This window comes from Contarinia nasturtii, unplaced genomic scaffold (genome assembly GCF_009176525.2).
Source record: "Contarinia nasturtii isolate CC-2019 unplaced genomic scaffold, AAFC_CNas_1.1 Cnas_scaffold_2932, whole genome shotgun sequence".
NCBI lineage: Eukaryota > Metazoa > Arthropoda > Insecta > Diptera > Cecidomyiidae > Contarinia > Contarinia nasturtii.
In genome coordinates, this window is record NW_022200249.1 from 52577 (window position 1) to 69657 (window position 17081).

General features: G+C 36.4%; 3 protein-coding genes across 4 annotated transcripts; 1 reads left to right on the forward strand and 2 right to left on the reverse strand.

Moving 5' to 3' along the window:
• Nucleotides 1–1097: 1097 nt before the first annotated feature.
• LOC116349539 lies at nucleotides 1098–5229 on the reverse strand. Its single transcript, XM_031781020.1, has 8 exons — nucleotides 4955–5229; nucleotides 4714–4801; nucleotides 4418–4650; nucleotides 3730–3826; nucleotides 3404–3655; nucleotides 3031–3111; nucleotides 2376–2465; nucleotides 1098–2311 (listed from the first exon to the last, which is right to left on the reverse strand). Exons 1-8 carry the CDS (start codon nucleotides 5160–5162, stop codon nucleotides 2173–2175), a joined length of 1188 nt encoding a protein of 395 aa, XP_031636880.1. The 5' UTR covers nucleotides 5163–5229; the 3' UTR covers nucleotides 1098–2172.
• Nucleotides 5230–5587: 358 nt separating this feature from the next.
• On the forward strand, nucleotides 5588–8775 carry LOC116349530. 2 transcript variants are annotated; one of them, XM_031781011.1, is made up of 5 exons: nucleotides 5588–5766; nucleotides 6186–6395; nucleotides 6489–6940; nucleotides 7010–7507; nucleotides 7575–8775. In XM_031781011.1, exons 2-5 carry the CDS (start codon nucleotides 6235–6237, stop codon nucleotides 7679–7681), a joined length of 1218 nt encoding a protein of 405 aa, XP_031636871.1. In that variant the 5' UTR covers nucleotides 5588–5766; nucleotides 6186–6234; the 3' UTR covers nucleotides 7682–8775. The 2 variants fall into 2 exon arrangements, with proteins under 2 accessions (XP_031636871.1, XP_031636870.1); XM_031781010.1 differs by having other exon boundaries at nucleotides 5591–5766; nucleotides 7010–8775.
• Nucleotides 8776–8777: 2 nt separating this feature from the next.
• LOC116349531 lies at nucleotides 8778–10309 on the reverse strand. The gene is made up of 2 exons (XM_031781012.1): nucleotides 10114–10309; nucleotides 8778–9976 (listed from the first exon to the last, which is right to left on the reverse strand). The coding sequence occupies exon 2, from the start codon at nucleotides 9961–9963 to the stop codon at nucleotides 8950–8952; it is 1014 nt and encodes a 337-aa protein (XP_031636872.1). The 5' UTR covers nucleotides 9964–9976; nucleotides 10114–10309; the 3' UTR covers nucleotides 8778–8949.
• Nucleotides 10310–17081: the final 6772 nt, after the last annotated feature.

The window sequence follows — 17081 nt, forward strand, 5'->3', positions numbered from 1 at the left end:
CAAACCAAGCACAATACATAAAAATGATCTGCTTGAACCATGGTATAACGAATATAAAATTGTTCCTTTTAAATTGATCGATACTTTTTCAGCCATTTATCAACCAAACCACATTCACTTGCATGTTGTATAAAGCGGTTGAGTTCATTAAGAAGTGGAAAATCCATTCGAGACAACATTTTCAGTGGATATTCATGGATATTATTCCGACGATTAAAGCAGTAGATATCTCTGCGAGCGTTAAATTGACCATTTCCCATTTGTGCGTGTGACCATGACATTTCAAAGAGAGCAGCGACTGCCAGTTTATTATTTCATTTGAGCTGGTGAAGATATTCATCGGACCGATTTACTACCTTGAATCGCGTGAGTTTGATCTTTTCGGAATTTTTTTAATCATGACATACACAAATATTATCCTTGGCTCATTGAAAATCTTATGATAACAATATTCACCTCATTCCATTGCGTTAATTTATCTAATGTAAATCCATTGCCGACTAAATCAAAATTTCCATCGATAATTTCTTTAACGTTTTTTACTCGCGGATTTAAAATGCCTACCATTACGAAAGTCTATCTATTGTGGTAATATGCATGTGAGGCTACTAAATGCGGATATTTTATTTCCTCTAGGCCACCGATGAAAATGTCCATATTTACACAAAAATTTGTTGAATCAAGGATCCGGTGTCCTTGTCAGCTCATTTTGTTAAAAACAAAAACAACTTACACATTTTCCGTTGCGCAAATTAGGCATTCTGAATCGTTTCCGTCATTAAAAACTGCGTTTAGTTCTTCATTTGTGACAATGAACTCGATTTCCAGCCGGAATTTTTTCGCAAAATTTTCAACCATATCAATATCTAAACCTTTAAGTGCATCATTTTCATAGAATAACATACAAATGGTTTTATTTGGGATGCCAGCACTGTTATTTTCTCACTCGATTTTGCTTCGAGAGGTGTTGTAGCAAATATTAAAATCAGAGTGAAAAACGATAACCAAAACATTGCGGTCGTTCAGTTGAAAATTTATTTTTTTTAAAATTACTTTTTGGACAGAAAACACTGATAGAACTAGTTTTCATGCTAGGGGCTTTTATGTATATGAATATACGAAATATTCACATAATATTCACAATATACACGTCTTATTCATCATATATACGGCATAAATCTCTAGTGAATATTTCGTATTTTCTACTGTATGTTGTGAATATTCACAGTAAGCGACACAGGAACGAAGAAAGTCCGCACTAAAGAGAATGACAAAATATGTATATTTCATATATACAGGAAATATTCACGAAATATTCACGAAATATTCATCAAATTTATGCAATTATACACATTTATTTGTGTATATTCTTTATATACATACAATATTCATTGAATATTCAGCATTATGTTTCAATATTTACTGAAATCGTAGTATTCATTTTAACATAAAAGCCCCTGGTTTTCATGTATCAATACAAAAACATTGTACTGTTTGTTCACTATGCTACTTAATTTTTATCAATGTTCATCAAACGACACTTGGAGTAATTTTATTTTTATGTAATTTTCACTAAAAGAGATTCTATTGACGAAAAATGGGTTCTATGTTATACGTCATCTATAGAATATGACAACCGAAAGCCTCTAAGCCAGAGGAAACCGCTTAAAATAAACCAATAATGTCGGGTTAAATTATTGTCGCATGTTAACAAGGGGCAAATTAATACCAAAATACCGACGAGACCAAAGAAATACCGGGAAGTACCGAAAGAACCACAAAAACACCGATACATACAAACACTCCCATCATTTCGTTTCCTTCATTTTTCTACAATTTGAAATTCGTCGGTGGTATTTTTGCTACGTTGGGTACTATCCGGTATTTTCGGCAATATTTGTACTAAGTTGCCCCTTGATCGTTAAAGTTATCTTTCCCACAGTAGGAAAATATTGCTATATCCAAACACAATCAGATTTTATTTTAAGCGGTTCATATAATCGTCGACTGAATACCATTTAGTCAATAAAAGGTTTTCGCTATCTATGTAAATGACTTTGAGCACAGCGCAATTTCATTCAAATTTTAATAGTGGGATCTCAACATGAGATTGTCAAAATGACTTTGTTTGTATTTTATCGTTTGTGATGACTATATGGTAGTTATAAACGTTTACTTTCTACGTAGATTGTTATTATTCAGAGCAGCCGATGCTTCGTCTTTCTTCTGAATGATTGACTTGAAACGATCTGGAGCTTTGACTGTCGAACTGACATTCGACTTGTGTTTTTTACGTTGACTCGGCTCAACTCTATTCGAAACGAAACAAAATAATGAAAGGAAAAACTCAAATAAATCATGTTTGTAATGCTCACGCTGGGCTATGTTCATGATAACTTTCATTTTCCGAATGTTTTCGCTTCATGGTCTCATCATGGTCATCATGGCTTCGCTCCTTATCGACCCTGAGAAAATATATAATGGAAAATTAAATTCATGAGCTTAAAGATAGTACGTTTAAAAATCATGATGTTATTTGATGGGGGCGCAGTGAGGCCTTGTACTGATAGAGCCAAATAAAATGTATAGTGTGCGCTGAGCTCATATGAGTTAGAGTGAAAGGATGAATGTTACTGGGTGAATTCTTCTTAAAGCTCACATTTTGCTAGATGATAAATTTAAACCGTACAAGGAGTACACAACAATCGTCACTCGTTATAAGCCCAAATTGAATGTATCTAGGAGTTAGTCTGTTCTAACCCTACACGATGGTATATGTTGCTCTGCTGAACAGATGTGAAGGTTGGTGAGTACTCCTTGTCGGTAGTATTTTAATCGGACCCAATGAATAGGCACTTGGTGCATGCAAGAATGGATGTCTGGTCCAATTTTGAATATCATATGGATGCAAATATTCGAGGGGCTTAAACCAAAAGGTAGGAAAATAATTCTTTTATTCTCAAATTATATCGAGAGTAAAAATCATTTTTTTGGCATTTAAAAATCGACTTTTCAAACGACGATACTTACACATGTTTTGAAGCATGACCTTTCCAATTAGAGTTTCCATCTACACGTTCAACTGTTACCGAGTTTTCTTCGACGGTTGTACTGAAACCATAAAAAGGCGGTAATTTTGAAACTAATATAATGCCAATGTCCAAAACTTCAATGTTCAACTACTAAATGGACAAGCAACTACTTTTTACTTTTCCACACATCAGGAAAGGTACTTTGTAGTTGGTTTACATGAGATTTAAACACGTTTGCTTCGCATTGGCTTTGGTTTATCTTCTAATTGTCATTAGCTCTTCAAAACACTCTGCAGCTGCAGTAAATTCAATCAGCTGCTAGCTTTCGGATATTTTCAATAAAATAATTTCCCAAAAATTCAATAACTTACTCCATTTCTGAACTGCTATCATGCTCCGTCTTCGATTCATTCATCTTCGGATCAAGACCATTGCATATAATGATTTTGATCGCTTGTGATCCAGATGTACTTGGTGCAATATTGATCGTGACTGGTCGTTTGTGTTTTTGTCCAGAGACACTATCGTTGTCATCGCTGTTATACTCCATGTCGGAGCTCAGCGGAATATCAGCGGCCATCTTTTTCAAAACCTGCGCTGCATTGCGGCTCTTGTTCAACGGACTGTATATTAAAAGAAGAATCACACAATTTCCACTCCAAATAAAAAATTTTGATACATAAAGAGGCATACTTACAAGGCGATGCGGTACAAAAGATGTTCGATAGTTTTCTGGGTATGCTTGATCTCGAATCGAGTATCCTCGTCTCCAAGCCAAAAGCCATCGCTTTGAACTGTTTGATAAAACATAAAAAATATTAATAAAAAATTTCACTGTGTACTACTGACACTACGTCAGTAATGTGGGCTATATGCATATGCACTGCTTCGTTCTGCTATCCATGGTAGAATACGTACTTGTAAGCAAAGCCCGCGGCATTCGACATACGGTGTATAAGAATGACCACTAGTATATGCATTCGAAATCAATATATACTCAGAAACAGAAATTCAAGAGTTGGCGAACTGTAAATATTTCTGTAAAATGAAAAATAGCCGAGACACACATATTTCGGTTTGTGCTTGTGCTTATGCTTTTAAGCACGAAAAAAAAAACGGAAATTAAATAAATGGCATGTTTTTCAATGATTTTTCAAATCGCTTTAAATTGTCGATTTAAATTGATGGAATAAAAGTTAAATAAAAAAAATACAAAATCTCATTTAATCGTATGATTTCACGGTGCAACTATAAATGAAAAAGACCTTTTCAAGCCTATTGACTACACTTCATATGTCAACCATATGTGTGCTGAGAAGAATGTAAGCCTAATGTGTTCGTGTGTCGACAATACTGTGTACTACAGATTAAAGTCTCTTACGTACTTTTTTGATAAACAAGAGCACAGATCTCATCCCATGTCTTAAACTTGAATCGTTCGTTCTGGTGATGTTCATGTTTGCGATCGTACAGTACCGGATTGGCCAAAATGCATTCGAAAATAAATGCGACTTGATGTAAAAAATCGATCAATTCATTGTCGCGAACCTCTTGTCGTTCAACACTGTTCAGGTCCAATCGATTTCGTTGCAGATCCATCGATTTTGAATTCAACAACCTTTTAAATGAAACTATTTTTTAAAAATAATGACATGACAAAAGAATACCAGAGATCACTCACTTGACAACACGCATTACTTGGTGCTGGGCGCATTTTTGTGCCATTTTAAGGGTGCAGACATCTTCGCACTCGGCATCAGAACTATCATCTGTCAGAGAAAGAGACCATATTTTGATCATTTTCGAGAGCTTCGACCCAGAGCTGTTATTGGCACTGGAGAAGCTGTTGTTGCCTTTTGATCCCCAAAACCTTCACCACATTTTTTCCATTTTTTTTGCAATGTCTCCAAATTTCTACTTACTTTGTGTGAACTTTCCCTTGTAATCGTATGCAATATCTTTCCATATGGCGATTTTGATAATATCGTCATGATATTGCGTGTGACCAGAATGAAACAATACTGGACAGGCCAAAACACGTTTTATAAAAAAAGCAACTTGTTTCAAAAAACAGCGAAGCCAATAATGATTTTCACCAAAATCGCAAATACACTTGAATAAATCATCCATTTTTCCACCGACACACAAATTTTACAGACTAATCAGGAATTTATTGAGCAAATTCTAAAATAGCCACAATACCAACCAGAGAAAGTGTCAAATCAGCCAAATGCAATAAAAAATGTAATGCAAACTAAGCAGAGTTACTAACACACAACCAAAAGCGTATACGGCGAAACGTTGGCTCATAAAAACTCCATTTCAATCAACTCATTGTGCATCTCTGTTCAGCATCAACGGGTGAGTGCTACTTCTTGGCGTGTCGCCACTTTCATTCAAAGCGTCTCTCAACCGCTCGAGCAATATTTGTGTTAGTACAATATAAAACCATATTTGCGTGTATGTGTTTGTGTGCACAACGCGTCATCATCACAAACAATGCTGCTCATATATTGACGTTTATAATACACTTTCTGTCAATTGTCATCGACAAAACGGTGTTTTTATTCAGTTTATAGAAAATTTAATAAAAAAAATTTTTGCGGCTGTTTATCTAAATATTTATTATACACTCCAAAGTCTGGAGACGGTGCAATTTTGAAGAAAGTAGCTAAAATGTTTTGATTAATTGATTTGCTGTTAATTGTGAATTCTGTTAGGCCGCCGAATTTGGGTAAGTTTTTGTGTTGAAAAAAAAAAAAACAACAACAACAACATAGGGAGTGTGCAAAGTGTTAATTTTTAAAAAATAAGATCGAAAATACGGTTTCCATGAAGCAACATTTAGTTGCGCACTCACAAGTTTCGTAACGATAATAAGAGATACATTTTCGGTGAACATAAAGAAGAGACATAAGTGTTCTGAACACAGTCATTTGTTTGCTAGTCCAGATTTTGGCAAAATAATTTTCCAGAATGAAACCGAGCGTACTTTAAAAACAACAAACAAGTAGGCTTTCTCTTTTCTATATACGCAAAAGTCGTTCAAAATACTCGTTATGTCTAAAAAAAATATTAGTTTGGAAAACCGATTTTTGTGACACAGTGCGATTGTCAGTAGTGTGTTTGTAATTTATTTTCTTTCTTTGTTAGTCAATTTAAGCAAATACCTTCCCATCAGTCGAAATCCATCGAAGCAAAAATGAGTAACGAAAGTTGGAAACGTGAATTGGATGTGCTTATGAAGAAGATCGAGCAGTATTCAAGTGACTCACTGTTGCGGATCAAGAGGGAGTGTGATCATACCGGTTTGCCCAAAGGCGAAAAATTTCGAAAAATGTTCCTTGGCATAACTAATACGCGGTAATTACTTCATTTTCGGTCGAAATTTGTGGACAATGGTGGTGAGTGGTGACATAACTGATTTTTTCTATCTGCCTTTTCCAAATTAACCAGCATTGCCAAGGCGTTTGATAAATTGGAACGTGGAACATCTGAATGGGGTTCAAGAAAACGTAAAACTGATGAAAGTCATTCACGAGATGAAGGACGATGTAGGTCAAAATCAGAGACATATTCTTTGGACAGGCCGTCGACGTCAAGAACATCAAAATCGACAAAGTCAGCAGCATCCGATATGCGAATTTCAAAAGAAAGACGTGACCAAAGTTCCAATAGAAAACGGAAGTCGGGTGAAAGTGTCTCTCGTGAGATGGACAAAAGTGGTTCTCACCAAATAGAGGCTGAAAATAGGTCAGGAAAGTCGGGAGATAGTGGCTCACGAAAGATTGACAAAGGTGTCTCTCGTGAGATGGACAAAAGTAGCTTCCGCGAGATGGATGGAAAAAGTTCGCTAAAAAAGACTGAAGTAAAGTCACCTACTGATTTGCCAGCAGTTGATGACGGAGGTAAGGTGCTTCGATTCCTTCGTCAATTCTTTAGTTAGTAAAGTCACTATTTTTTTCTACCCCCCACAGTCACCGTCAAGCTCCATCCATGTACTCTCAAATTCGCTTGCGTACATTGTGAAAAGTCCAAATCGCTATCACCCGATACTTGCAGCGATAACATTGAAACCATCTATGGTCATTGGTTATCCGCTCACACTGATCTTCCGAACGTTCGTCCCTTTCAGTTCTACGTGACACAGTTGGTGGCTTGTCACTTTTGCGATCAGCTCGGTCCATTCCACGAAGTGATTCAACATCAAATCACAAGTCATCCAAACAATTCACGCATTATCGTCAATGAATCGATTCGGCATCAGTGTGCCCTTTGTGATCACTCCGAAGACTTGGCTGACCACTTCGAACAGACCCACAAAGTCGTCATTCCAAATCCATTTCAAGTGACCGATGATGTTTTGGACATGCTCCTAAAAATTGACATTCATAAAAAGGTGGAATGTGGCCATTGCAATGTAGTTTTCGAAACGCACCATGAATTCGATCACCATCATTTGATGGAGCATTCAGGTATGGAAATGTTTCAAAAGCAATTGTCTGATCAAAAAACGGTAGACATACAATGTAATGATTGCAGTCAGATGTTCAGCAAAGAGGATTACTTCAATCATTTGGAAGAGCATTCGTTCAATTTTAAATGCACTGACTGTGATTTCCGAACAAATATTGCGACCGAGCTCTTGAATCATGGCAAAACAGCGCATAACATCGATAAGGTCATGGTTGAAAGTAAAGAGTTCGGTCGTCATTTGAAGGAAGTGCATTGGAAATCAAAGACCATCTTTAACAACGGGTTGATGTTATCGAATTTCAATTTGAAGGGCACCAGATTCGATGAGTCACCAAAATTAGGAGCCGTTCTCGAAGAGCTGAAGGAAAAAGTTAATGCTTTACTGTCACAAAAAGGAAAAGAGAACCAATCAAACGGGCATCACAAGTTCAAGCTCCGAAAGCGACAGCGATACATTTTCATCAGAATTATCGACCGAATCGTCGTTTTCCTTTTCACCGTCCGTTTCATCGGTCGCATCACGAACGCCATTGTCTCAGGCTGAACTGTATGCTGAACTCCGTAAACAAAATGAATTGGTCAATAATTTGTCAATCACTGGCATTCCACGCTTTCGTAATGAAAATTTGTGGACCATCTTCGATAAAATGTGCGAAAAATTAGGGGCACCGGTAACACAACGTGATGTATCGAAGATTTTTCGAACAGCCGGACCACAGAAGCCGATTATTATAAAATTGAAAACATGGACGGCAAAGGCGAATATAAAACGATGTTTTAAGTACAACGATCTTTGGTCGTCGGACGTTATAACGTTGCCCGCTCGAATGCCATCCACACGGGTATTCGTTAATTTGCATACGACACGATTTTATGGGAAAATGCTGAAAATTGCCAAACACTATAAAAAAATGGGCGTCATTCAAATGTTTCACTTGTGTGACACAGGTCTTTTGGTGAAGTCTGAAAAAGGTGACCGACACCATACTATGCTGTCAAAACAGGAACTGCTGAATTGGGTCAATGAGGAGAAGGAGAAACAATTTAAAGTGAAGACCAAACGAAATTTGGAACCGCATGACGAAGTGGAGGCAAGGCTTCGCAAATATCGACGAACACATTGATTGTTTTTGGCCGAATCGACCACTGTTGAGAAAAACATTAATATTAAAATTAAAAGACATTAAATTGGAATTTTTATAGATTAAATTTTTATTTGTAATAAACCAAATAGAAAATAAACAACTCCAATAATTCAAACTGGAAATTTACAGTAATTTTTTTTAATGGAAAATTCAAAATTCCAACTGTAAACCGTATATGTCATTCATTCAAACTGATTAACTTGTTTTTTTTCGGTGATACATTACCGAATATAAGTATCTATACTATATTTCTTAGTCGGTGCGTCAATTTTTTGTCCATTTTCAAGTTTTTTTTATTAATCTGTACGATTAAATTCCAGTCTGTAAATAAATTCGTCAAAAAGTTCCAAAGTGACCTTCCAATCGGTGCCAATGTTGGCAAACAAATAGTCGTCATAATAATCATAGCCGATTACTTTGCAGTAGACAAACAATCGGAGTTTTTTGAGTGACTTCGAATTGGTCAGAATATATTCAACACCTCGAGCAGACATCGTATCATGTTCGAGTGACAATTCCGATAAATTTGGCAAACTGTCGATAATCTTCGAAATATGTTCATCGGAAAATTGATATCGGCTCCAGTCAGCATATTTCATCGTCAATTGAACCAAACCCGGATTTTGGCAAATAAAATCGACTATCTCGTTCAAATCGACGGTGTTCACCACTTGAATTAATTCCAATTGCAGAAGACTGGTGAACTGGATGCGTGGCACACTGTACGTCATCAGCTTCTTGATGTTCTGAATGATTTCACTGTCGACCATTTCCGATTCAAGTTTCGACTGCATTTGATCCAAGTGACACTGCAGCTTGAAGTGCTCCAGTTGCTTTAGGTACGTGTCGATGAATTGGCCGAGTGTTGTGTCATCATCAATTTGGAATTTATTCACAACCTTCAAGTCGGTAATAGCATTACCAAAATTTTTGAAAAACATTGAAATTGTTTGCATTGGATTTTCTTTGAAGCAAATTTTATCGTAGACATTTTCAACACAATTCCATTCGTGTAGTTGTTCAACGATCTCGATGCTTGAAGTGTTGATTTTAACCGTTTTTTCACGAAACAATCGCCTTGCTGACAAACGTGCCTCTGCCACAAAACGTTCATTCGACTGAGCGATGTTCAATAAATCGACCAATGGCAGGTACTTGAAGATAACTTCCAAGCAATAGTCGTCCAGATCAGTTAGATTCAGGGGTTCATCCTTCACTGCCGATTTTTCTCCATTTTTAGCGGAATTTTGGGACAATTTTATCAGTTTTTTTGGCTCATCATGAATACGGACTTGAGAACGCCTTTTCATATTGCAACAGTACCTGTTATGTATAAAGAAGGGATGGAAAAATATTAAATTGCTTTTTAAGGGATTGTTAATACTTTTTCTGCTTTACGTAATCTGTGGAAAACTGTTTAGCAAAATAGAATTGTGACGAAGGACATTACGGGTACTTACACTAACAAATGTGGTTCCTATAAAGCAAATGCTGTGAATGATGGAAAATTCGATGGTGTGGAATCTTTTCAATAAATCCAACAGTCCGTCTTTTGATGGATCTTTAATTATCGAACGATAATTGAAAGATTTACAATGCGTACTAAATTGGACTTATTTTCAATTTTACTCTAACCACAATCGATGTTGACAGAATTAAACGATATGAAACAAACAAGTGCAATAAAAAAGCGCAATGTTTGACATTTGAGGTTATATTACACAATAAAGAGTCTTACGAGAGTAAGACGAACTTTTCCGCACGGTGGTAGTTGCGTATTTTATTAAGAAAGTTCAAAATAATATTTGTTCGATTTTTCAAGTCTTTCAAGCGGCGTAAAATTCGAGACCAAAAAATATGTTTCAACTTATATTCTATTCTTTAATTTAATAGCAGAAGTACCCGAGAAAAGATTTTTCACACTTTCATGATGAAACCATTTGTACGACATTTGAAAGTGTTCTATTTTCTAACAAAATACTATAAAAATATATCTGACGTTAATTTTGCCATAAAGATTATTTTTGAAACACTTTTCATAACTAATGTCACAAAAAATTTGGATTTTTGTATGGGAGCCATGTCTGTATTCTACCTTAATGGCGTGAAACTTTGCACAGGTTATTTTTTTTACAAATAACATTCGGAGGGTTTGGAGAAATTTCAACTAAAATTAAGAGTACCTCCCAAGCGGGAATGGCGTATATGAGATTGGGAACTTTTTTATGCGAACGCAGCTGATCAGCGCCACCTCACATTAGTTCGAATTAGATCGAAAAACTGAATTTAATTCTGTAGTATTGAAATGAAAAAGAGAAAAAACAACAACAATAGCACGGCCACACAGAGCTGTACATCTATGCGTGCTGATGCATACATACACATATACGCTTTCTTCATTCTTTCATTCCATTGTTATACGTATCTCACTGGTCAACAGATCTATGTGGCCATGTTACTGTTGTTGTTTTTTTTCACTTTTTCGATTCAATGCAGTGCAACAAAATTGAGTTCAACTATGGAAAACAAGATGGCATAAATGAGGAGATTACGCATTCTGTCTCTTCATAGGCTTAGCCGGTTGGTACCTCCCATACAAAATATTCGTTTTTGAGCCAATTGAAAATTTTGTATGGGAGGTACCCCTAATTTTAATTGAAATCTCTTTTGTGTAAAAAATAGTCTGTGCAAAGTTTCACGTCACTAAGGTAGCATACAGGCATGGCTCCCATACAAAAATCCAAATTTTCTGTGATTTTTTCAAGGAAACTGTATTAAAAATTGATTGTATCTCAAAACTAACGTCGGATTCGGGTTTTTCGTGCCAAAAAACCCCCCAATACATATTTTTGAGTGTTTAAGTCTACATTAAGTATGACTTTTGGACGAAAATTGGACTCTTTTTCATAGGTATCACTCCAGGCATGGAATTTTTTTCCATCAACCAAAGTCGCTCAAAATCTGATGATTTCTATTCCTGGGGACCCCCAATCATCCCGTGAAGTCAGATTTCAAATAACTTTTCTGGGTGGTGAGAAAATCGATGGACAAATTTTGCGTACGGCGGACAACGTACGACGTACGACGTACGACGTGGAAGCGACCCACAACAACCATGCTCAAAACGGCCTGATTCGGGTTCTCTGACCTCAGAAACGTCCAGATAACATGTTTTTGAGGTTTCGTAAATTTTGACCTATTGCAATACTTTCCCCTTTCACACTAGGTGTGTGCGGAAAAGTAACATTGGTGCCACTCGATACTTGGTGTCGCTTGGTGTACTTTTTTTTCGTTCACAAATTTCAAATCAATTTAAAAGACGTTTCTCGTTAAATATTAAAAATAAGGAAAATAAAATGTATGAAGAAAAAAAAACTCAAAAAAAGGTTCGACTGGCAATAGTCGTGTCCAGATGCAGTTTGATGAGATCAGATATTATTGTGATATTTCCAGCCAGCTGAATTAATTCAAACAGCTAAAGTCACGCGCTGATATGGAGTGTATCACAAATTATTCTGATAGAGTTCTTATCTGATAAGTTTTCAGCAGTGTGTGATGTCAGATTCGTAGGGGGTAATCTTTAAAACTCAATTTTATATAGAGTAAACTTTTGGGAAAATTTGACGACGGACAAAGGACCATAATTTTTTCACCAAAACTGCTAGCAAATTGAAAGAATTTTCCAAAGCACCATTCTAATAAGGTATTTTTGCTAGGATCTTTGATTCCACTCGGATCAAAATTAATTACATGGAGTGGTTCACAAAACCTTAGCAAATCCAAACCTCAAAGAGTGTATACTTTCTTATTTGGCTTAAAATGGTTGAATTACTTTCAAAACATCCTCGTTGGACTGCAGAGAAAATAATGGGTTACTTAATTTCAATCAAATTGAAATATGTAAAGATGAACTCTCTTATAAAACAACAATCTGGATAAAATACAACATTTTTACTGTGGAAAGATAAAGAAAAATAGATAAAATACAATGTTTTTTTCATGGTTTCAATAGATTCATTTATTAAAATTCATTTTCATTCGAAAACATTTTGAAGGTAATTGATGCGCGCCGAACTTGGTGAACAATGATTCTAATTTTTATTTAGTTTACTTCTTTTTATAATGAATATTTTTCATGTGACGATTAGCGTTGCCTTTCAATATAAAACGTGCACCACACAATTCGCATGAAAATGGTTTTTCGCCGGTGTGATGCGTGCACATGTGGCCTTTCAATTGCGTTACGAATCGCACTAATACTTTGCAAACATAACATTGATAGTGGCGACGGTTGCAGCCAATCTCATGTGCCTTCTTATCAACTTCTTGTTTAAACGGCCGCTGACATTTGGCGCAACGGAACGGACGTTGTTTGGCATGTGTCGCCAAATGTTTCTTCAGATCAAACTTTCGAAAAAACTTCTTTTCACAAATACCGCATTCAAATGATTTTTGGCCAGTGTGATGGACTTGCATGTGCAGTTTCAAATTACATTTTTGGAAACATTTGAATATCTGGCAGATATGACATTCGAATCGACGATGCTTGCATTTATTTTCATGCACTTGTTTTTCGTCTTCAGCAGCGAATCGTTGACCACATTTGGAACAGTCGAATGGAAGTTGTTGGCGGTGAGTGCGTGAATGCATCTTCAATTCAATTAGCCTAACAAATGCCTTCGAACAGACGCGGCATGCGAATGGTTTCTCACCACAGTGGATTCTCATGTGGACTTTTAAATGTATCAAATACAGAGTGGTAAATTTGCACAAGTAGCACTTGTACTGACGACCATTGCATTTGGTTTCATGACTGATTTTATCATCTCTTTCGGAAAATCCACGACGACACTTTGAGCATGCAAATGGCAATTCAGGAACATGGATTCTTTTATGAGACCTCAAAGGATCGAGTACTATCTGTCAAAATATTTCCCCCTATGCCAAGCGAAATTAATTCGATATACGGCGCTGATGTAAATGTCACTCTGTCATTTCACAATAATACTTTTTTGGCTTGACAATATATAAGCTCTTCATTTAAAATGCATACACATTCATAATTATTGAATCGTTGAAAAAAAACATGTCATAAAATATTTTTCTAACATTTTTCATTAAAAAATTTATTAAAATTTTTTTTTTATAAAAAAATTAATTTGTTTATAAATGACAATAATTTCAACAAAAAATGTTTCATCGATTAAATAAGAATCCAATGTAAATAGTAATGACAATGCGACACCTACCGTAAAAATGCAAAAAGAAACTTAGTTGGTCTCCATTGTAGCATTTTGGTCCGCCATGACAGCATCTTCGTTTTACAGGGGAGGAAAAAATTTTAAGCCTGACATATAGACGGCACTAGATACAAATTGTTCTTGAGCTGTAATTGAAGTACGAACTGTCAATAGTATTGCAGAAAAAAATTGAGTTGATATCTGTCGTCGTTTGTTTTCAACAGCATTGCATACCAAGTAACCTCGATATTTTTGAAAAAATGGATAAAATCGAATATGTTAATATGGTGATTAAGTTTCTCACAAAAGAAGGTGTGACACCAAAGGATATCAATGATCGATTGCGTGCTGTTTATGGGGTCCTTGCCCCATCGTATGCCACAGTAAAACTATGGGCAAAACAATTCAAGTGGGGTAGAGAATCATTGTAAGATGATCCTCATACAACAGCTTCAGTTGTAGTGCAAAAATTTGAACATCACGTGCACGAAAATCCTCGAATGAGCAAGAAAGTGTTAGCAGCAATGTTTGACATCTCAGAGAAGAGTATTTACAACATACTTCATGAAAAATTGCACATGAGAAAGGTTTGCTTACGATGGATTCCAAGAACGTTGAACAAATCACAAAAAGAAGAACGAATTGCTGCTGCACACGAGTTTCTCGAGTTGTTGGAATGGAATGAAACGGACACATTTGAGCGAATAGTGCCTGGCGACGATTCCTGGATCCACTACTATGATCCAGAGCTCAAATCACAGACGATGGAATGGCACAAACGTGGTGAACCAGCATCGAAAGTGTCACGCAAACAAATTGCCACAAACAAAGTAATGGCCTCTGTATTCTGGGATTCCAAAGGCATATTATTGGTTGAATTCCTTCCAAAGAATACCACAGTCACGGGCTATTATTATGCTCAACAAATGCATAGATTGCGTAAAGCGATCAGAGAAAAGCGTCCTGGTTTGCTCACTCGAAAAGTTCTTCTTTTGCATGACAATGCACCGCCTCACAAATCATTGCTTGCACAAGCTGCCATCAGGGAATGTGGGTTCGAACAACTCCACCATCCACCGTATTCTCCAGATCTGGCACCCAGCGACTATTTCCTGTTCCCAAACACCAAAAGATATCTAAAGGGGAAGCAATATGAGTCCGAAGAAGAGATATCGAACGATATTTTCAACGTATGGGAGGACAAAGATGCCGAGTGGTTTGAAGGAGGAATTGAAGCATTGAAGCATCGATATGAAAGTGTCATTCGTGTTCATGGAGACTACTTTGAATAATAAATATAGTCATTTAAAAATACAATGTGTGTTTCTATATCAGGCTTAAAATTTTTTCCTCCCCCTGTACTTGACAAATCACAGAGAAGCAAAACGAAGATGCTGTTATGGCGGACCAAAATGTTACAATTCCAAATAAGTTTCGTTTTCAATTTTAACGGTGGGTGTCGCATTGGTATTACTTTTTACATTAGATTCTTGTTCAATAAATTTAAAATATAGAGAATTTTTATGATAAACGTAAGAAGAATATTTTATGATATGTTTCTTTTTTTACTCGACCGTTCAAAAATTATGCATGTTGAATGAAGAGCTTATATATTGTCAAGCCAAAAAATGTATCATTGTGGAATGACATAGAGTGACATTTACATCAGCGCCGTATATCGGATTAATTTCGCTTAGCAAAGGGGGAAACGTCGTACTCGCTCCTTTGACTTTTTTGAAAAAGCCTTCCCACAAACTTCGCATTCGAATGGTTTTTCGCCTGTGTGAGTTCGAATATGTTTTTTGAGATGCGGTGCTTTTGGTGTCATATAATCACAAGAAGTACAACGATGCAACTTCTTAATCTTTCCCGTTGGCTTTTTCGGAGCTTTGGTCTTCTTGTTTTTCTTTGCTCCCCTTTGTCCTTTCGCACGACGTTTGGGTTGTTCATTGTTACGATTATCGTTTGAATTGGACGTTGGATCGTTCAAATCACCATCGCCTTGATCATCATTGGCATTCTTACTTGAACCTGCTCCCTTCGTCGTGTAGCCTTCTTTCTTCACGAAATCCCCTTCACACTCCATTTCCTCCTTAACGTCATCGCGCAAATACTCGCTATCGCTCTCGCTCTCCGATTTAACATCGACACTGGCTTCGGCCAATAATGATGTTGTCGGGCGTACAATCAGGGGTGCATTATCGTCCGGCTCTTGCTTGATGCTCTCCTCTTTGATTTCCATATGCCTACGCTTTGTCTTGCACTTACATTCGCGTTTGGCCTTGCCTTTCGTTCCTTTGCTGGCAAACGGTTTCATTTTGGTAGCTGGAATAGAAAAGAAAAACACAACTGTCAATTCATAGCAATCAAATGTATGTATCCAATTTATGAACCAAACAAAGAGAGCCGAATACTTAAATGTCAATTCGTAATTTAGGCAATACATATAATTGTTTTCAATTGAAATGCTCCCGATCGCCTGAAGAAATGTTGAGGTTATGAAATTGTATCTTGCAATTTACACAACACAATATCAATCAGTTCGCTCTCATTTGATTCGATGGAATTTTTATCCAAATCAGGATTTTGATGATCTTTTCATGCAATAAATAAATGGGAAATGTTTTCAATGACTCACACTTTCGATTTGGTTTGCACAAAATGTCAATTTTATTCGGTGTCTTTTAATTTTTTCTTCTTCTGCTTGCCGTGGTCCAAATTGTGACCGTCTTCGTCTGCTGTACACGATGAAAGAGAGCGATTCACTGTTTCAATTGTAAACGTCAAGCAAACCATTGATTGACACACGGCAGATTTCATTTTTATGCTGCGAAGTTGTCTACCATTGTATCACGTTGAATTTATTTACATTCAACGGCAAAAACAGAACGTTTTCGATTGAGAAAAAAAGAATTTAGAAAAATCATAAATAATATCGATCTTGTGACTGTTTTAATTTTCTTTGTTCGTTTACATTCGGAACTAACACAAAGCCTCTACGAAGTACGAACGAACATGATTTAACCGACCATTGGTCGTACTTCAACGAACAAACCACTCAAGATGAAAATATGCGAACACAAGCGAAAGTTTCGTTGACAACCATAACTGAAATGACGAATTAGCAAGATGAGAAAATAAACATTGCATTGTTTTGGTATTTTATTGTATTTATTTCAATTTCATAT

What these genes read in the sequence shown, in the direction of transcription:
- LOC116349539 (XM_031781020.1), bottom strand. Translation starts at nt 5,162, where the DNA reads ATGGATGATTTATTCAAGTGTATTTGCGATTTTGGTGAAAATCATTAT. An exon ending in TGCTCTTGTTTATCAAAAAA is followed by an intron (nt 3,827 to 4,417) that starts GTACGTAAGAGA and finishes TTTATCAAACAG; the next exon opens with TTCAAAGCGATGGCTTTTGG. An exon ending in TATCATGAACATAGCCCAGC is followed by an intron (nt 2,312 to 2,375) that starts GTGAGCATTACA and finishes CGTTTCGAATAG; the next exon opens with AGTTGAGCCGAGTCAACGTA.
- LOC116349530 (XM_031781010.1), top strand. Translation starts at nt 6,235, where the DNA reads ATGAGTAACGAAAGTTGGAAACGTGAATTGGATGTGCTTATGAAGAAG. An exon ending in CTTGGCATAACTAATACGCG is followed by an intron (nt 6,396 to 6,488) that starts GTAATTACTTCA and finishes CAAATTAACCAG; the next exon opens with CATTGCCAAGGCGTTTGATA. An exon ending in GCCAGCAGTTGATGACGGAG is followed by an intron (nt 6,941 to 7,009) that starts GTAAGGTGCTTC and finishes TACCCCCCACAG; the next exon opens with TCACCGTCAAGCTCCATCCA.
- LOC116349531 (XM_031781012.1), bottom strand. Translation starts at nt 9,963, where the DNA reads ATGAAAAGGCGTTCTCAAGTCCGTATTCATGATGAGCCAAAAAAACTG.